The sequence below is a fragment of the Muntiacus reevesi genome, chromosome 15, assembly GCF_963930625.1.
Source record: "Muntiacus reevesi chromosome 15, mMunRee1.1, whole genome shotgun sequence".
NCBI classification, from domain to species: Eukaryota; Metazoa; Chordata; class Mammalia; order Artiodactyla; family Cervidae; genus Muntiacus; species Muntiacus reevesi.
Window position 1 is genome coordinate 29,870,018 of NC_089263.1, and position 22,210 is coordinate 29,892,227.

At 37.9% G+C, this 22,210-nt stretch overlaps 1 protein-coding gene across 2 annotated transcripts in view; it reads right to left on the reverse strand.

Moving 5' to 3' along the window:
• Positions 1–22,210, reverse strand: part of SCAPER (S-phase cyclin A associated protein in the ER) — a 398,005-nt gene that overhangs the window by 123,612 nt on the left and 252,183 nt on the right. For both annotated transcript variants that reach the window (XM_065906683.1, XM_065906682.1), the window contains exon 24: positions 21,446–21,561. In XM_065906683.1, coding sequence (XP_065762755.1) covers positions 21,446–21,561 — 116 coding nt within the window. The remainder of the gene's footprint in view (positions 1–21,445; positions 21,562–22,210) is intronic.

A 22,210-nucleotide genomic window follows, 5' to 3' on the forward strand; every position in this document is an offset into this window, starting at 1 on the left:
TTCCAGACCACTGCTCTGGAATAGGGGCTCTAGAGTTTGACAGAGCACTAACATCACCTGTGTATCTTTAAAGATACAGACTTGCCTGAATTCCTCCCCTGGACATGCTAGTGGGAGTGGGAGGGCTCTAGACATTCTGCATGTTTCAAAAGTTCTATGAGCAATTCTGATGTACAGGCAGAGTTGAGAAGCATAGGTCTAAGAATCAACATGTAAGTATTCATTTGTTCAACAAATATGTAATTCCCTATGATTTTCCAGGCATTGTGCTAGGTAGACAAGACAGACAAGCTCTCCATTCTCATGGAGCTGATGCTCTAGTGGGAGAAAGATGGTAAAGACAGCTCCTGTTGTAATCATCTGTTTGGCTGATGTAGTGGTACTTGCTTCAACATAATTGATAGGTTCCTGAAACTTGAGCATTAGAGTATGTTGGTTAAGAGGAGAGATACTGGAATAAGATACTAGGTTAGAAACCTAGTTCTGTCATTTGAGGTTTTAGCAAGTTACTCATTTATATCTTAGCATCCAATTTCTTATCTGTAAAACTGAGATAATAATACCTAAGCTTCACATGGTCATCATAAGAATTAAGTGAAATAATAGATGCAAAGTACTTAGGATGGTGCCTGGCACATGGTTAAATAATTCATAATGATAGGCTTCATTAGAGTTATTAATCTTATGATTCTTGTTATAAGTCACAATTAAAACATTTAAAAATCAAATCAAATTAAAGCATGCTCTGAAAGCTGTAATTTCCAGAATAATAAAGCACCATGCTTCGTAAGTTTTTACATGGTATACTGGCATGAACAATGAAAGGATTCTAAGTTGAAGGGAGCAGGAGGAGGCTCAGCTCCAGCCTGACTTAACCCCTGAGGACTGTCCAGGGGTCTTATGTGTCTTAGGTGTAGCACATTTATGACACATCAGTTGGAGGTTCTACGTAACAAATCTACCACAAATGCAATTAAGCACTATTTATTAGCTAACGTATTTAAATTGGCAAAAGTGCTTTTCTTTTCAGTTAAAAAAATAACATGTATTTGTGATTATAAAAATAATTTTAAAGATAATTATAATAACTGTAAGAAAGAGAGCACAAATAAACAGTAAAAAACTATGATACTTGGTACTTGTACTTCTAGTCTTCTCATCTTAGAAATATTCACTTAGTTAATATGTGTAAAATGAATATTTCTCCATGACATTTAATATTCTTCCATAACACTGGTCTTAAATTTTTTTAAAAAACAGCTTTCTTACTTTCTTGCTCAGAAGCTTAAAAGCTAATGAAATCTTTTTCAGAAGCTTAAACCAAAGAACAGATAAAATCAGAGTTGCTCTGACCCAGAGTCCCACTCTGTTTTCCTCTCAAAGAGCCTTGAAATACTCCTCAGAGACCTGCAGGTGTGTTCCCTTGGAGTACAGTAAAAACTCCTGAGCTTTAATACTAATAAAATTTAACTTGGTAACTTTCTAACTAGGAGTGATGACCGTAGTACAACACATACCAAGAAGTATGGTGAAAAGTACCTCCCCCTTAGTTATGTCCTTCAGCCCCTCAATTCCCTACCTTAGAAATCACCACGGTTACTAGTGCGCATGTCCTTCCAGTAGTCTGTGCATAGGCAAGAGTTTCCCCCCTACACAAATGGTATCATACAAGATTTGGAGCCAAGGCCATTTTCCCTGCTGTTGGCTGTTGCTGTCAACAAGCAAGGTTTGGAAAGGTGAGGCTTCCCTGCAGTAGACTCAGGTTCCCTTTTCCAGATTCTGTGTGTCAAGAACCAGTGGGAAAACTTGTACTATTTGATTTCCTAATCTCTGATCTGCAGCTTCCAGTACCCATTGTGGTTTCCTGAGTGTGACAGAAAGCTGTGTGTGGCATTAGCTTCTTCTTCCTTCATTTTTTGGCCTCAGAGGGAGCAGTGCCCCCAGTGGACATGTTTGGTATTGTTCTGGAGTCAATAAAGAGGTCTGCAACCTTTTCCAACAAATTTGTAAGCATCCAATTTCTTATTTTAAATTCCTTTTCTGATCAAACTACTTAAACTAAGAAATACTGTAGCTTTCAAAAGAAGGGACAGGATCATCCAATGTATGTAAAATTTTACATCAATCAATTCCTTACTATTGTATCCAATTTTCAACATAATGAAAGAATGCTGTTTTAATATTCAGAGTTCTTAGTTATACACCAAGGGAAGAAAGCTCTGGTTGATTTAAACAGGAAGGAAATTAACTGACAAGCTTTGGATATATCATAGGATTTAGAAAACACCTTCATCAAAGTTATACTGCATGGACCAATATCCAAATCACATACCATGAACCTGATCTGCTAAAACAAAACAAAACAAAACAAAAAAACTCTAGGCACCATATGTCACAGCTTGAACTCACACTATGACCTTGGACAACAGATGCAGCTGCCTGCAACTGTCAAAGGAAGAGAGTGTGGGATGTCCTTGCTTCTTACTTTATTAGCCTCAGAGTAAAAGTCTGGAGTGGGTATGCTGCGTTGTGAAGCCTAGGTCACAAGTTTATATCCTAGACACAAAGAGTACTGGGGAGCAGACTCCTGGTATGCTCTCACATATAGAGGGAGGGCCACACTGTGTGCCTGGGAACTCCATAAATGCAGGGGGTGCTCAACTGCACAACCAGCGTTCACCACGGCTGTACCCAACAAACCCTTCTGCTTCCTGAGAGTAAATGTTCGGTAATGGTAGTTTGGTTCAAAGGATATGAAGATTTACTTTAAGATTTTTGATAGGCATTGCAAAATTCAAATTGCCCTCCAGAAAAAAAGTATTTTAAATCAATTTATACTCCCAGAAAAAGTTCATCCATGTTTTCACTAACATCAGATACTTTCATTTTTAAAATCTGTTACTGATCTGACAGCTAAAAATGTTAAAAGTTGCATTTCTTTAACTGCTAGTGTGATTAAGGACGTTTCACTTCGTGTGCTTATTGGCAATGTGTATTTATATTTTCTTTAATTATCACTGTGAACCTCTTACCCATTTTTTATGGGGGGGTTGTCTTTTTCTTATTGATTTTAAGGCCCTTTACCAATAACAAAGGTATTAACTTTTTGTTTATTGGCTGCAATAGGTCTTAATTACAGTGTGTGGGGTCTTTGTTGTGGCGCACAGACTCTCAGGTTGTGGTGTGTGGACTCTGAAGTATGTGGGGTAAGTAAAGGCTATACTCAGGCCTTTGCGCTGGCATGGCATGTGAGGTGTTCGTTCCCGACGAGAGACTGAACCCATGTCGCCTGCATTGCAAGGCAGATTCTTAACCACTGGACCACCAGGGAAGTTCTGATATGAACCTTTTATCACCATATACAGCAAATAAATTTTCCTGTCTGTTGCTTATCTAAATTTTTTGCTTTTTGTCATAAAGAATGGTTTCATTTTTATTTGATAAAATCTGTCAAACTTTCCCGTCAGTATATCTGGATGTTGTGTCAGAAGAGTCTTCCTACTTCAGCATTACAAAAATATTTTTAAAAATTTACTTCTGGTATTTTCATAGATTTTACATTTAAATACAAGATATGAAATTGATTGTGGGGTAAGATATGAGGTAAGTAGCCATTTAAACTTTTCTTTTTGTTAATTATTCTTATCCTCTAAAATTTTTCATTGAAGGTTTTTTTCTTTTTCTTAATGATTTATAAGGATTCTCTCATTATATATATATAGCAAAGGGTTAATACATATTGTTAATATTTTTTTCAGTTTATCTACTGCCAATAATTTTGCTCACTATTTTTAAGGCATCTTTTATATACTGAAGCTAAACAATTTCATGTAGCTAGTCGATTCTTTGTGGTTTATTTTCTCTTCCTGTCCCTTTTTCCTTTAGAAAGTTACCCTTTACCATGAGATGAGGTAACTACATGTTTGTATCCAGCCATTTGTATGTATTTAATCATCACTGTGTGTGGTAATGTTATGGTTTTACAATTTACTATCAAATCATTTAAAATTTATTTTGATGTGTGGCATGAAGCAGAAGCCTAAATTCCCTCCCCCACCCAAGAAATTCTTGAATAATTCATCTTTTCTCTACTGGTTTGAAACGCCACCTTTACTATAACTATATACACAGTATACACAGGCTGTGTTTCCCGGTTTTCTAGTCTAGTTGATAATTTATGTAAGTTCTGTAATATATAAAGGCAATTACACACTGCTTTATGTATTGCAGCTGTATAGTGGGACCAATATATACAACTGCAGATCTCTCAAAGTTTCAAAAATGATGGTACTATATTTAGAATGACATGTGGAATTTATAGTTCTATAATTGTACCCTCTTTTCCCTTTGATTTTGATCTATAATTTTTATGGTCTTGATTTCTAATCTCTCTTTTTTTTTTAGTCAATGAAAACCCTACAACTTATCTAAACTCTTTTGTGGAATATCAGGGCATAAGTAAATCTACACATGAAAAAGCAAACAGCACAGGGTGTGGGATTATTGTCCTAATGCCCTCTGTGCTTTACATTAAAGAAACTGCATTTAATAGTAAAGTGTGGAATGTTACATCTATATAGTCTTATGCTTACAAAACTTTCCCAAGAAACTTCCACAAAGAAACTGGTTTCTGATGAGAAAAACTGGGAGGGGGTAGTATAAAAAATCCCAGGGGTCAGGAAAAACTTGTCCACTCAGTAGAACTTGTTTGAAAGACAACCTCTATTTGAAGAGCACCTGTCTTAGAATGATCACTTCTTTGAACCCAGCTTGGGTGGTCTGCCCAAGCAGCTTTCCTTGTAATTTAAAACCCACATGACTGGAAGCACTTTTTAACATCAAACAGAAAGCCCCAGATTTTAAAAGTATCTTCTGAGAAGACAGTAAAATCTTACTGTCCATTCCATCAAAAGTACACTGTGGTTGGGGGTGGAGATAAGGGCTTTCTGCTCCAGATAATCATGAATACATGAGTGAATCTTGTATCAGTAGGTCTTCTCACTGAAAATGTTTTCTCTGAAAAACAGAGGACAGAAAAGGCGTCACAAAGGTGGGTTTGTTTTTTTTTTAAATCCAAGAAGAACATTATTTGAATGCAAGTGTAGTACACCTCAGACATTAAGATTAGTATCTAAGATGTTATGAAATAGTTAAATAGAAAAGCCCTAGAGAGTTGCAGTCGAAGAGGACTTGATAATATAACTTAGGAAGTACGTAAATTTATATCCTTATGAGGTTCGTAGTGACTAAGGCTTTTCAGAAAACACTGTTCACATATCCATTATCTGATACCAGTGTCAAGAAAACAGACATTTAAAAACAACTGCCATTGGCAGTTTAAAACCAGAGCCCTTATAAATTATAATTTACCAAATGCCTTTGGTTTGCATTAAGCATTTGTTCATAATAGATGGCATATCACTTATATACATGGAGGTGAGCGAAGGCTTTATGTTCCTGTGGAGCAAAATCCTGTGCCAAGTAGCAGAGTCACAACAATACAGCTGGCAAAGAGGAACTGGGAATTTTTGTAAATTATTGCTTCAGTCCTCATGGAAGGAAAGAATTGGCTTGATGTGAATAAGCGCAGGAAAGGGATAGAATATCACAAATCACAGAGGATGGTTAGCAAATGATATTGTTTAAGGAAAGATTATCTGGACTGAACCAGATACACAGACCTGGAGTAATACAAGTTTCCCAGGGAGGGGTGACATGAATATTAAAATTAGAGCTTCCTAACATATTATAATTTACTAAGTACATTTTGCTTGCATTAAGCATCTAATAAATGGTATATAGTTTGTATTCACCATTTTCAAACTATGTTTTGTCATTATAAAGCTCCAAACTAAAACAACTTGCTTAGATACTATCAAAAAGAATTATCTGAAACTAGGGAGATGCAACTGCAGCTAGAATTCTAACATGCTAACTGCACCCACCAAGCAAGTGGCTGCTCACACAATGGGGCCTGTGATGCAGGCCTGGCCCTGGAGGACTGGCCCACGTGAAAGCTGCATGTGCCAGTTAGGAAGGCTAAAAACAGACCAGCGTCAAAGCACTGAAAACTCTATCATACAACTACTCTGAGTGACTTCTAGTTCAGGTCCTTGTCCGATTCATGCTTTTTGGAATCCTCATAGCACGCAGCACACAGCTGGCTGGGCACAGGGATCTGTCTAAATGAAGGGACAGCTGTCTTCCTTGTTTCAAGCAGAACATACGAGAACAGATAACTGTGGGACATACCAATACATTCATTAGTCACATTTTCTACTTTTAAACAATCATTAGAGTGAAGAGGGGTGGGAGCTCCATTCCCCTAGCTAAAAGTATCTCATAATTTCATACTGATATTTCAGGACTCAAAGGGATTTTTCCCTCAAACTCTTCTACATAACAGCTCTCTTTCCTCTTTCTGACATGGAGAATAACAAAATTCAAATACTGAACTAGTACAATTAGATAAGCAAGTCTTGGTTAATAAGAGAATGCCTTCTTCAGGCTTCCCTGGTGACTTAGTGGTAAAGGGTCGGCCTGCCAATGCAGAAAACATGGGTTTGATTCCTGGTCCAGGAAGGTGCCAATTGCTGTGGAACAACTAAGCTCGTGGGTCACAACTACTAAGCCTGTGCTCTAGAGCCCGGGAACCGCAACTACTGAAGGCTGCCCGCCCTAGAGCCTGTGCTTTGCAACAAAAGAAGTCTCTGATCTCTGCAACAAGAGAAAGCCCACCAGCATCAGAGATCCAGTGTCAAAAATTAAAGTAAATAAAACTTTAAAAAAAGAAGAAAATGTTTTTTCGGCAATAAATCTGGGGACAGAAGAATGATGCAGAAAATTTAACAATAAACAGATGATTCAGTTTTAATGTTTTTGTGACCACAGAGAAGGTGGATTTGTGACAGAATTTCGGGGAATTTTTGCAGTGGACATTTGAATCAGTGTGAGCTGCAGGTAAAGAGGAAAACTTTTCCCCACTGGCACTGTGATGATTAGCATAAATTCACACAGCCTTCTCCACCTCTGATTCCCTCCTTTAGGGTGGTTGAGGAGCCAACATTCAGGAACTGGAAATAAAAGACAGCTCAAGACTGGGGTAGAGAAGGGATGCTAATGGTGCTGTCCGACCAACCAATCTTTGCTATGCAGATGTGAATTATGTGCTCTACACCTCAGTTTGCATCAAAACTCAGTGTAACAATTACAAATGACTGCTACACTGCATATCATATTCTACAATGTAACATTTTTAAAACACTAAAATTAATTTTTTAATTCAGGGATTTTCCTAAGTATAATGATGCCTCGGAGCTGGAGAAAGAAATCTTCAACTAGATGAATTATTTCAAAGGTTCTTGTTTAGCTGGTGAATTTGGTATAATTAGAATAAGCAGTTTAATTATTCCATAGAGACATACTCTAATTTTAAATGAGAAATCACATATATTTTAAGTACAACCTAATTAGACTTTCTGCGTTTCCTAAAATTAACCTCCCACTGAGAAGGTGTTTTCTTGCAAAGATTACAATAATACATTTAAAAATTAGGATGAGCATAAAATTAAAACATTAATTTGAAGTCTAGTGTTAAACTCTGTCTTGTCTCATAACAAGACAGTTATGATCAGCTGGTCTTTAGATATGTTCTTAAGTAGGATCTGGTTATATAATTTTAAAGTCACAATTAAACACATAGGCTCTGGAGAAGACCCCAGGTGGCTTGCAGTGTTAAACAGCAGATTAAAGTCGACACAACTAATTTCTTTACTTTAATCTTATTAGTGGCATAACAGCTGTCAACTGTAACCATTTCTGTGCTGCCTTCTGACACAAACAAAATGCCTCAATATGTCAAATGGGAAGAGTATTTATCAATCACTATGGCAACCCACTCCAGTATTCTTGCTGGGAAAATCCCACGGACAGAGCCTCACGGGCTACAGTCTGTAGGGTCACAAAGAGTTGGACACGACTGAGCACACAACACACACACACATACACACCCACACGGCTAATTAGCTTTCAAAACAATTTTTTAAGCTCTCATTATCTTGAGGAAAGTTATTTACTTTTAGTAAATCTTGATCTAAAAATAGCTATTTAGAATTACATTACAATAATCCTGCCTAGAAATGAGGAATTGTTCTTTAACAATGGATTGTATCCTAAACTTCACCCACATCAGCAAATAACATTTTATTAACACTTAATGAGAGGCTGTAATGTAGCAGATACATAAGGTGGTATGTGGTTTCCACCTCTATATCTATATCTGGTATTGATGGGGAATAAGTCTTATGATGAATTTACTTTATATTTACCACCTGATTTAAATCATGAAAAGGGTATTTAAGGTAACACAGAAATGTTGTACTGCTTTTGTAGACTTCATTGCTAGACCTTCTCTGAATATTTTGTCTCATACATACAAATAGTTTCAAGTGGTTTTGGTTCATCTTTCTGAACTTCTGTTAGATCATTCTTCTTGTCCCCCTTTGGCTCTTAACCAGACTGAAAACCTCTCTCTTTGGTGATACCATACAGGCAATAAGATAGAGAAGGAAGAATACCAGAATAGAATGCTCAGTCCTAGCTGCCAAAGTGATAAGAGACGATAAATCATTCAGTGTTTTTAAGCCTTAGTTTCTTCATTTATATAATGTGATAAATTGATTGAACATGTGTCAAAGACTCTGTTAAATAAATGTAATATATTGATTAATATAAAATAACTTTATTACTCTTATATTTCTGAAAATGCCAAGTGTTTAGCAGGGACTCACTACAACTTCGTTGTAAAGGTCTTCTCTCTCTCTCACTCATCCTTCACCCACAATACTAAACAAAGTGCTAGCCACATGGCAATAAAAGTATATATTAAATGAGTGAATTCCTCTTTGGGTAAAACAGCATGTGCAGTGAAGGCTTAAATTAAGGTAACAGAAAGATGAGACAATAATAGAAAAATGAGGAATGAAAAAGATATTAACTTTCTTCAAAATGTGAAAAAAATAAGGAATAAATATCTTTCACTTTCCCCTGAATTAGTCATTTTGTCCAATTCATTTGAACTTAGTTATTTTGTATACTGTACTGACAGTGTCCTAATATTATCAAAATGTTTACAGTTTCCCAAGTATATGCTGTTATTTCAGGTCTCCATGTTCTTGCACATGCTGTGTTCTCTGCTGAGGAAGACTTGTTAATTTGACAAACTCTGAATCTATCTTTTAAAACCTATAGGAAAGACTCTGTCTTCCTCTGGCTGTTAATGACGCCATCCTTTTCGCTGTCTCTGCACTTGGCGCATACTTGTACAATTACACTTAGCACCAAATTACCTATTCCCTTGTTTAGTTCACTTTTTAACTAATGAGCCTGCTGATGGTTATGGACACAGTTTTATTTCCACAACTCTACTGCTCAGTACACAACCAATGGTACCAATCCCCTAGGTGGGTGTGGAAATGTGTAATAACACATTTGGTCATCACAATGACTGGGGGCAGAGGTATTTAATGGGTCGAGGGATGTTACACACCATGCAGTGTGCAGGGCATTGTGACCCCATGCCACTAGTATCCCATGCTAGAGTGTGACAATTCACAAAGTCCTTTCGTATATATTAGCATTTCACCTTCACAACAACCGTGTGAGATAGAAATATTTTTCCCATCCCCCAGATGAAAAATCCTACAGCACAATAAGGTCTTAAAGACAGGTCTCACATTAAACACTGGCAAAGCTGGTATTTGAACTCTAATGCTCTGATTCTAAATCCCAGCTGAGTTTAATTCATCAGTGCATTATAGTCCCTTGTCTCTAATTCTAAATACAGATCCTGGCTTAAGTCCTAGAACTGATCTAATGAGAAAGTGAATATGTTTATTGTTGTTGTTCAGTCGCTAAGTCGTGTCTGTCTCTTTGCAACCCCATGGACTGCACCACACCAGGTTTCCTTGTCCTTCACCATCTCCAGGAACTTGCTCAAACCCATGTCCATTGAATTGATGATGCCATCTAACCATCTTGTTCTTGGCTGCCCCCTTCTCCTCTTGCCCTCAATCTTTCCCAGCATCAGAGTCTTTTGCAATGATTCGCTCTTCAAATCAGGTGGCCAAAGTATTGGAGCTTCAGCTTCAGCATTAGTCCTTCCAATTAATATTCAAGGTTGATTTCCTTTAGGATTGACTGGTTTGATCTCCTTGATGTCCAAGGAACTCTCAAGAGTCTTCTCCAACATCACAGTCCAAAAGCATCAGTTCTTCAGGACTCTGCCTTTTTTATAGTCCAACTCTCACATCCATAAACGACTGCTGGAAAAACCATAGCTTTGACTATATGGATCTTTGTCAGCAAAGTGATGTCTCTATTTTTTACAACATTGTCTAGGTTTGTCATAGCTTTTCTTTCAAGCAGCAAGCATCTTTTAACTTCCTGGCTGCAGTTACCATCCATAGTGATTTTGGAGTCCAAAAAATAAAAATCTGTCACTGTTTTCACTTTCCCCCCATCTATTTGCCATGAAGTGACAGAACCAGATGCCATGATATTTGCTTTTTGAATGCTGAGTTTTAAGCCAGCTTTTTCACTCTCCTCTTTTCACTTTCATCAAGAGGCTCTTTACTTCCTCTTCGCTTTATGCCATTAGAGTGGCATCCTCTGCATATCTGAGGTTGTTGATATTTCTCCCAGCAATCTTGATTCCAGCTTGCAAGTCTTTCAGCCTAGCACTTCAAATGATGTACTCTGCATAGAAGCTAAATAAATAGGGTGACAATACACTGCCTTGTCATACTCCTTTCCCTATCTGGAACCAGTCCATTGTTACATGTTGGGTTCTAACTGTTGCTTCTTGACCTGCATACAGGTTTCTCAGGAGACAGGTTAAGGCGGTCTGGTATTCCCATCTCTTTAAGAATTTTCCACAGTTTGCAGTGATCTACATAGTCAAAGGCGTTAGCAGAGTCAATGAAGCAGAGGTAGGTGGCTTTTTGGAATTCCCTTGCTTTTTCTATGAACCAGTGGATGTTGGCAATTTGATTCTGGTTCCTCTGTCTTTTCTAAATCCAGCTTATACATCTGGAAGTTCTCGGTTCACATACTGTTGAAGCCTAGCTTTAATGAGTTTGAGCATTATCTTGCTAGCATGTGAAATAAGCAAAAGTGTATGGTAGTTTGAACACAGAAGTAAATTTTAGCCTAAAATACATTATGTGTTAGACTGTGAATATATTTGCAAAATATGACATTGTAATCTTCATCCTATTTAGGTGTTCCTCAAGAATCCATCTCAGAAGGTGACAAGAGAAAAGAGGTTACAGAGTTAGCAAAGACCTACATAGTTCACAATTCTGAAAGCGCTACAGTGTGTTTTCAGCAAGACTGCTGTGTTATACTGTCTAGAACCCCAGAGGACTTGGCCACAAATTCTACATCAATTGTTTAGGTCATTGACATTTTCCTTACAGAAATACACTGCTGATTTTATGAAAGAAATTAATAAGAAAATAGGATTCACTTAACAGAAATTAGTTTTACAATCTTTTTTGCTGGAATGCATAAATTTGAAAAATAGAGAGAGATTTGTATTCATGTTAACTCAAATGTCAATGTTGAGAAGTATTTATATGAATTTTGATTTTCAGTAAGGCAACAACCTGATCTCTGAATCAATAGCTAGGCTTGATGAAAATGCCTTCTCCCTGGAGAAGGCATTAGTGTAAAGGAAAGAGCAAGAAAGTTAGAGCCTCAAATAAGTTGTTAGTAATATCCCAGGAAGTGATCTAACAGTGATAGTCCAAAGACAGTTAAAGATTTTCTTAAGTAAACAGGTAACCAGAAATGTTCAACCAATGAACTATTACGTGAGAACTGTCTACATGGAAAGAAAATGCCTTAATGTAGAGTGGCTAAGAAAAAAAGTTTAAAATTGCAAATTTTATCAGGAATCATGAATCCGGAATGTACCAGTGTAATTCTGGTAACACAACCACCCCACCTAGAATGAAGTTTTGCATTTCTTATTGGGAAAGACAGAGGTAGGAACAGGACGAGGCAGGGCTCTGAAACTTGCATCAGGTGTATGACTATGTCATGCTTTGGGATAGATGTTTAGTAATATGGAGATACTGTGTGCTTTCCTTGAGAGGAACAAAACTGCAATTTCAAAAAAGCTTAGACTGAAGTAAGTCAATGCTTTTCTTTCTTGTTTTGAGTACTATAAACATTTGTTTTTTACAATGTTTCATCTTTCGCCTAGCAGTTGAAACTGCACTACTGAGTCTTAAAACAAAGGCAAATTACTCAGTTCTTAAAAATGTCATAAAGCTTTATTTTGTAGTATAGGATTAACATTCTGAGCTGCATCAGGCTGTCAGGATTTGAGTGGGGAGCTGGTGGGAGTAACTACTCTTGCAATCTTCTCACCTTCTAAACATCTTAATCTCAACTTCAAAATAGGCTGCTGCTGCTGCTGCTAAGTCGCTTCAGTCATGTCCGACGGCAGCCCACCAGGCTCCCCCGTCCCCGGGATTCTCCAGGCAAGAACATTGGAGTGAGTTGCCATTTCCTTCTCTAATGCATGAAGGCAACTGGTTCTAATTTCAGAAGAGAACCAGTGAAATGATTAAGTTCATCATGAACAAACTTATTCTATATTAAAAAGTTGGACTATGGTCCATTATGGTCAAGTCAGAGAAAACAGAGGCTAAGAAAATATATTTTTTAGTTTTTATGAAAATAAGACAATGTTACTGAGATTCAAACTAAATCCTAATTATAAGGTTAATAATGAGGAAACCACTCTGTGTGACCCAAGGGCCACCAAGAAAGTTACTATCTGAGGACTATAAAGAACATGAGTAGTATTGTTACTTGTTCTTATAGAATTCATGTATTTTATTAAAGAACAATATGTTGTCTAATCTTTGATCCAGAAAGTAAGATCTGCACTCTAGAGTACTTTACAGGTACAGAACGTTTAATGTATTTAATTCTCTATACAAGTTCTCCAAATGAAGGTTAGAAGAGAAAAGGAAAGTTCAGTCAGTCTGAGCTTGTAGAAATATTTAATGTTCATAAAGAATGATACCCTAGAGAACATGTAGAATGTGCTTTCTCTCTTTATTTCTACTTTAAACTTTGGGCATTCATTCATTCTTTCTTGATATGGAAGAATGTAGAAAAACAGCTATGAGGTTGCAAGGAAGGCTCTATTACATAGTCCAATATTTTCAATTCAATCTGGAGCTTAAAAACATCTTTTAATATTTGTATTTTAAAGTATCAGAATCTAGGTTAGAAGGGACAGAAATTCACTCACAATATTTCAAGTAAAGAGAGGCATTTACTGTAAGGCTGTTGGGAATGTTCACGTGAATCCAGGAGAAAATGAGCTCCCAGACTTCAGGAGGGCAAGAACAATGCCAGCTCTGTGGACTGGGCCTCCCCTCATTTCCAGCCCCCTCGTCTCTCACAAAGCTCTGGTCTCCTCCTTCTCCCCACAAAGGCCTCCATTAGTCCTGCTAAACTTGGAGTGAACACAGCCCTGTAATGACCATCCCAGAAGTTACTCTGCGTGATTTTTCAAATTTAAACACACACACACACACACACACACACACACGCACGCACACACACACAATAGGTTGGAGTTTTACGGTTTTCCAACTGCAAATTCCTGAGAGACAATCTTGACTGGTCCAGTTTAACTTTTTGGGCTGAGTTTTAAGACTCTAAGATTGGCTGCTTTTGAGTCAAATGTTCAATCTTGGTTTAACTAGCTGTGGTCATTGAGGGAAACATCCCATGGCATAAAACACAGCTGCTTAGAAGAGGAGGCATAGGTTTAAGCCTAGAACATGTAATATCATAACCCCCAGAAAAAGGGAGGACAACAAACAGCACTGGAGGTGAGGTGAACAGGACAAGCCCAGAAAAGAAATACGTGGTAACACTGAAGGAAACTCATGGTGAAAACAGGATTAACAGAGTCTAGACTGTGTTGCAGACTGAAGAGAAAAGCAAAGCTCCAACAGTAGATGAGCTCCAAAGAGAACAGACAAGGCAGTCGAACAAGAGATGGGAGTAAGCAGCAAGTTACAGGCCAGGCACAGGAAGCCATGCATCGGACGAAGCTAAGTTTGCAGACATTAGATATATAGCAAAGCATTCCTTTTATGAAGAGCTTATGTATACCACCAGGCTGACAGTTCCACAAAGGTAACACAGGCAGGCTAGTATCAGTGGTACTTAGAGTTTAACCCATTTCATTTTCCTTTACTATAAGTTCCCTAAGGACAAGACCTATTTCTAATGGCTCCTAGACGTGGCAATCCCATTCCTATGTCCATATGTACATACAACTGATCCCAAAAGGGGAATCCCTAGAGGACAGTTTCCCTGGGTATCAGAATCAGAAGCCCGACGTCCTTTACCTGCTTCTGGCATCCACCAGAATACCCCTTTTCCACTATAGATGAACTGCACCAGTTGCTACCCTGTGAGGATCACAAGACCCAGAGAAAGGAACAGAAGCCTCTAGGGATGAAACCTCAATAATCATGGGAGAGTAATTCAGAACATTCTGTCATCTGGAAAGAATACACGCTCTCCGAGAAAGAGCATCATGGCTCTCTCTCAGGTTGTAGTCGTGTCCCAAACATGATTGCTCTCAATCCTCATGCTGGCAGCGGCCACATACCTGGCTGCTGGTGACTAACGGGGTAAACAAGGGAAGCCGTGCTGAGCATCGGGCACTGTGGCTGGCACTGAGGGTGCTCTCAGTAAGTGTTAAGTTCTGTCCCCTCACCAGCTTCAAAGAATCAAGTAAACGCAGTACTGCCAAGGAGATAAACTGCACAAGTTTATGTTTATCTTACCTTGGATAATAAATTCATGATCTTCCTAGTCAGTCAAGCTCTAACTCACATCATTCTAAATTTATTTACTTTTACTGTATTCAGTGACTATTGTGTTACCTGAGACCGATTTATGGATAGATAAATGTATATACTCTAAATAAGAAAAAAGGGAATTTAATTAATTTGTTTGACATGAATACATGGGTATACTTTATAAAGGCCACAGCAGTGGGAAGAATTTATTTTTCACCATAGATTAAAATGGGGTGCTCTGATTTTAAGGTTGTGATAAGGACAAAAACCAAGAATACAGTTCCAGCATTCCCTTTGACCTTCTAAGTAAAGCAGTTACAGATATAAGATTCACAGAAATTTAAAGATGGAATAAAAATATACTGCCTTAAGTCTAGCTAACAGACTGGTCTAAATCAGACCCTTATTCATCTGGGACTGAGATATAAACATATTTTAAGTCCACAGAGTTAAGTATTTGATGTAGTGTGTTCTTTTACTGTTTTACTTGCATTATGTCAGAAAATTCATTCATTCATATATGGAAATGATACTAAGACATCATATGATTGAAAAATAAAGCATTTACTATGGTCTGTGATCCCAAGGAATTACAGTCCCTTTGAGAAAAAGATAACACAAGTAGAATACCTGGGAACATTAATACAGTGTTAAACTGGACTATTCTCTAACCTGTTTGATATTTCTTAAATGATTTAGATAAATATATGTATCTTTTACACATCAACTTCAGATGTGACACAGTGTTAAAGAAAAAAAAAACTAAGTAAGCAGCCAAATCAGGATCCAAAAAGAATCTTGACAGGCTGAGCCAAAATTAACCCGGATGAAGTCTGGACTTAGGGCAGAAAAAACAAATGACCAAGTAAAATTAATAGATCATAGATTCTTAGAACCCAAAGCGACACAGACACAGGGATTTAAAGTTCAGTAATTAAGTAGGGTAACATGTAGTCAAAACAATAAAAACCCCAAAAAGAAAAGAAAAAGAAAAGAAATCCACCCCACTGATATTAAACTAAGTGCTTTCTTTGTGCAGAGCACTTAATGAACACATGTACTTCTAGCAGCCAACAAGTCCTACCCTGCATAGTAGTATTACCATTTAATTAAGGTTCTGTTATAACTATTTGGCCCATGATACCATAGCTACTAAGTAAAAAGCAGAGACTTAAACTCAGATCTGACTCCAGAATCTGTTTATTCTTCATTATACCATGCAAGGCTTCATGCTGATAAGGCTATTTCCAAATAAAAATTCTGTCCAGGGGGACAATGGAGAAAGAGAAGCAAGATTGATGGAGAAGAAAGAGGGGCTAATTAGTTCTGCAGGAGGCTAACCTAGAGTAGCTTGGAGACTAGAATAGTTAAGTAGAATAACTTAACTTTCGGCCCCTGTATTGTCCATGACTATCTGTCAAGGACCAAGAATTCCAAGCAACCTAGGAAAGACAGCCCAGTGATGACTTTTGGTGGCCCAAAAGATCTGTTGGTTTCTTTATGAAATATGAATATTTACTGCTGTCTGAAAAGGGTCTGATGCTGAAGCTGAAGCTTCAATACTCTGGCCACCTGATGTGAAGAGCCGACTCATTGAAAAAGACCCTGATGCTGATAAAGACTGAAGAAAGAAGAAGAGGGCAGCAGAGGATGAGACGATTGGATGGCCTCACTGACTCAATGGACATGAGTTTGAGCAAGCTCAAGGAGATAGTGAAGGACAGGGAAGACTGGTGTGCTGCAGTCCATGGGGTCACAAAGAGTTGGACACGACTTAGTGACCGAACAACAATATTTGGGCCTGGAGATGACTTTTCTTACAAGGACCAAGCCATGAAATTCATGACCAGCCTAGATAGCATATTAAAAAGCAGAGACATTACTTTGCCACCAAAGGTCCATCTAGTCAAAGCTACGCTTTTTCCAGTAATGTATGGATGTGAGAGCTGGACTATGAACAAAGCTGAGTGGCGAAGAATTGATGCTTTTGAACTGTGGTGTTGGAGAAGACTCTTGAGGGTCCCTTGGACTGTAAGGAGATCCAACCAGTCTATTCTAAAGGAAATCAGTCCCGAATAGTCATTGGAAGGACTGATGCTGAAGCTGAAACTCCAATACTTTGGCCATCTGATGAGAAGAATCAACTCATTGGAAAAGACACTGATGCTGGGAAAGATTGAGGGCGGGAGGAGAAGGGGAAGACAGGATGAGATGGTTGGATGGCATCACCAACGCGATGGACATGAGTTTAAGTAGGCTCCAGGAGCTGGTGATGGACAGGTAAGCCTGGCATGCTGCAGTCCATGGAGTTGCAAAGATTCAGATATGACTGAACGATTGAACTGAACTGAATATTCCATTGTACATGACAAACACACAGCTAACATCACACTCAATGGTGAAAATGTGAAAGCATTTCCTCTAAGATCAGACAAGACAAGGAGGCTCACTCTCACTACTTTTATTCAACATAGTTTTGGAAGTCCTAGCCACAGCAATCAGAGAGGAAAAAGAAATATAAAAATCCACACTGGAACAGAAAAATAAAACTGTCAGTGTCTGCATATGACATGATGTGATACATGAAAATCCTAAAAATGCTACCAGAAACCTACTAGAACTCATCAATGAATCTGGTAAAGTTGCAGAATACAAAATTAATATATAAAAATCTGTTGTATTTCTATACACTAACAATGAAAGATCAGAAAGAAGAATTAAAGAAATAATTCCATTTACCAGTGCATCAAAAAGAGTAAAATATCTAGGAATAAACCTAGCAAAGGAAGCAAAGGCCGAGACAACTGTAAGATGAAGATGAAAGAAACTGAAGATGATACAAATGCAAAGATATACCATGTTCTTAGATTGGAAGAATAAATATTGTTAAAATGACTATAGTACTCAAGGCAAAATATAGATTCAATGCAATCCCAATTACCAATGGCATTTTTCACAGAATTAGAAGAAAAATTTTAAAATTTGTATGGAAACACAAAAGGCTCTGAATAGTCAAAGCAATCTTGAGAAAGAAAAAGAGCTGGAGGAATCAGGCTCCTTGACTTCAGACGATACTACAGAACTTTGTAGTTTCACACTAATCAAAACAGTACGGTACTGGCACAGAGACAGAAATATAGATCAATAGAACAGGACAGAAAGCCCAGAAACAAACCCATGCACCTAAGATCAATTAATCTACAAGAAAAGAGACAAGAATATCCAATGAAGAAAAGACAGTTTCTTCAATAACTGGTACTGGGAAAACTGGACAGCTACATGTAAGATAATGAAATTAGAACATTCTCTTAACGCCATACACAAAAATAAACTCAAAATGGATTAAAGACTTAAATGTAAGACTGGATAATATAAAACTCCTAGAGGAAAACACAGGCAGAAAACTCTTTGACATATATTGCAGAAGTATCTTTTCAGATCCATCTCCTAGAGTAATGCAAATAAAAACAAAAATAAACAAATGGGACCTAATCAATAATAATTTGAAAAGGATTCAAGCAGGTTTATGAGCTTTCTCTGGTTCTAAAAAAGAAAAGCAATACAGTGAAGATTCAGAAAGATTTCAAAAATTAAAAATTTCAGAAGTGGGTAGAATCCTCAGTTTCACATTAAAAAAATCTGCTGAAAGCAAAATATTCACTCAGAGGGAGTTACCTAGCAATAATTACAGGACAACTGCTAAGGTATGACGTGGAGTAAAAAGGGAGATGAGCAAAATGGTGAGGAAAGAGGATCAGGGAGTTCTGTTATCCACTTCCAGAGCTCTGGGCTGCAAGGGGAGTGGAACAAAGGGTTTGCAGTCACAGGGGGTCCACATGGTAACTGTCGAGATGATCCACATGATAAATATTACTAGACAGTGACTGAACTTTCTCAAAGCCTCTTCTGTTTATCACTGAGAAAACTGAACTAATGCAGGATAGTTAAAACAAAACCAACAACAACCAGTTGCTCTAGGTAAGAGCCATGGAATGCCACAGGAGGCAGAAAACAAGATGTGCTAATAAGGTGGCAAAAAGTTCATGATGTTGAGGGCTGGGAGCTCAAGAGGATAGAAGGGGAGGATGTGGGCGAGTTGAGAATAAAGGGAGTACCCAGCAACTATGCAAGTCCCAAGGCCAGAAGGCTGTTAGAAGGAATATGAACAGGAATACTTCTCAAATTAAATCACTGACTGATGCCCACCAGTGTGCTCTGAGTCTCCATTTAAATCTAACAAAATTGTGGTATTTCTTTTTCCTGTCTCCAAGTAAGCAGCATAATACTCTCAGCCTTAATCTGTTCGCCCTAAGAAGGGAGGCTAGGTTAGAAAGAAGAGTCATGATCTTGAGCTGTGCTAAGGACAGGGGAATCTTGGAGTCCGTGCTAGATGCCCACAGCCTTTTAAGCTGGCCTCACTCAGTAAGCAGTACCTTGTTGAAACACAAATCTATTAGCCTAAGATGAGAGGAAGAAACAGACTCTGAGTCCTGGCACTTCGGCAGCTGGTAACCATCAGAGAAGCACTGATCTGGATGCTCAGGGTTCCATGGCTCCTTTCCAAAGCACGTGCGCTAATTCCTGGTTAGATCTTTTTAGGAACTGTGGAAAAAACCTCTTCTGTTCTCTCAACGAGAGGCATAGACAAGTACCAGAACATGTCCTTTGCCACAATGATAAAGGCAGCTTTTGGGAATAGGCATTTAATCTAGGTTACCATCAAGAGACCTCAGTGTCAAGCATGTTGAAGCCTACTGAAAAACACAGAAAACAACAACAATAAAACAAAAAAGAAAGAAAACAAATGCTACCAAGTGCATTTAAGATGAACAATATGAATTAACAGTTATGAAAAGCACTGTCCCAAAGAATCAAATACCATTTCCTTTCTTATCTCAAATGTTGTGTTTGATTCTTTCCTTCCTCTCTCCCTGCCAATCAACATACACTGAGGGATGACAACATGTCAAGTAACACACTGTCAATAAAGTCCACTTTGATAGGGAACAGCAACTCTTTTGGGACAGGACATCTATATGTATGCTATAACTACCCTATGGGAGAATTTTCTGCTCCAAAGAAAGATATTCTGACTTTACGGGGTACTTATACCTTCTTTCATTTATTTCTACTTTGTCAGTAAAGCAAAAGAACCCAAACTAACTCAGTGTCAAAGTGTGTACACAGAAATATCTCACATCAAATTGATAACACTGTCTTAAACCAAGCAAGACTGCTATTTTAAAAACTGTCACCTAACATTTATAAAAATACTTTAAGGTTTATAAGCTTCCCTGGTGGCTCAGATGGTAAAGAATCTGCCTGCAATGTGGGAGACCTGGGTTTGATCCCTGGGTTGGGAAGATCCCCTGAAGAAGGAATGGATCCTCACTCTAGTATTCTGGCCTGGAGAATTCCACGGACAGAGAAGCCTGGCAGCTAAGGGGTGGCAAAGAGTCAGACACGACTGAGTGACTTTCACTTTCATTTTTAAGGTTTACAAAGAACTCTCACATACATTATCACTTCAGTTGATCCCCATGCTGTGAGGTGAAAATGACTACCCCTGTTTGACCAAATGAGGAAACAGATGCAACAAGATTAAGGCACTTGTCCCAATTCTCCTAGCTAGTAACTGGCAGAGGTAAAACTGGAACCCAGATTGGTTTGACTCCAAAGCTGGTGCTATTTCTAATTTACCAAATGTCTCTCAGAAAAAAAAAGATAACATACTCAAGGAATTTTTTTTTCCTGTTGCATCCAGTGGAAAAATGATGCACTCACTTTAGTTGAGCTAATTAAATATTTAAAAGTTTTCCAGTGACATAAGTGAATTTTTATCAAAACTTTTTATTTAAACTCTACAAATTTCTCCACAAAATATCCAAAAAGTTTGCATGTTACAACTCAGGAATACAATATTTCTGAAATAATGCTGTCTGCTACTACATCCTTGGTGACCAGGGACCAGAGGGTAACTTAAAATAATAAGAAAGGAGGTCTTGTGTCTAAAGGGGGTACATGATCCTTAGGACAGAGCAATTTACAGTTAAAGACCAAATGACAGCTAAGTCCCCAACTATTTGGCTGGGACTCTAGACGCCGCCGGCAGTCTTGGCCCCCAACTGCTCTTCCTGTAAGTTAGGGACTTTTTCAAATTTCACAGCTCAGTCCTTTGTTAATGTATCTACTCACCTTTTTTTGTATGTAATACAAAAGTTAGTTTTCTCTTATTAGTATTCATTTCTGTTCAAATTTTGTTAAGTGGTTAGAACGTCTCACAAGTTCATCAGGTCTTCTTGATTTGGGGTTAGGAAAGGTTACAGACCAAAGGAATTTCCTTCATAAGGCTTTTTAGGCTCAATTTGAGTTTTCTAAGTGAAGTCAAGCACCTCTGTTTTTCTCCCTAATGGGGAGTGTAAGCTTTTGCTATTCAAACCTGCACACACATACAATTTTCTTGTGGTTCCCCCATATGGAAACCATAGGCAGAAATGACTCACAAATGAAACGTGAAAGACAGATTAAAAAACTATACTTACTTAGGAGGAATTCGTGAAACAGTGTTCACATTTGTGACTGGGACCACTACTTGAAGAATGTGTTCAAGGGCTGTTAATCCACCAGCGGCTTGAAATGCAATCTGATCTGCTACATTCTAAATAGAAATACAAAGAGAAATTAGCCCAATTTCCCAGACATAAAATTATAACCAAATGAAATAGTTAGTTGTAGCGTGAAATATTCTGTTGGTTCAATTATTCTATAAACACTTATTGAATGCTTACTCAGTGTGAGGAATTACAGGTCAAAAGTGGTGAACAAAAAAGATCATGGTTGCTGTCCCCTGTGAAGCTTAAAATTTAGTGGATGAGACCAACATTAATCAAATATGTATAACAATTTCCACTATAACAAGTACTCTGAAGAAGAAGGAAAAGATGCTCTATATAGCAGTGGGGAAACTAACTCTATATTGGGGAGAAGGTCAGAACAGGCTTTTCTGGGAAAGCTGAGGTTTTAAGACAGGCAAAAGGAAAGGGAAAGGGATGAAGCACTCCAAGCACAGGAAAAAATCATTTTATAGATAACCTTTTAATAATACTTTAAAAAACTGGATCTTTTTGTAATGTTAATTACCACCTAACAAGATAAATTGACTTCCACAAAGATTTCCTTTGCTAGAACTTTCCTCTTTAGTAATACAAGATAATTTAATGCCTAAGCAGTTAGCTGCATCTTTTTTTTTTTTAAAGCCACTTCAGCTATTTTAGGGAGAATATTAAGTAACCATTTTAGATCTCAAC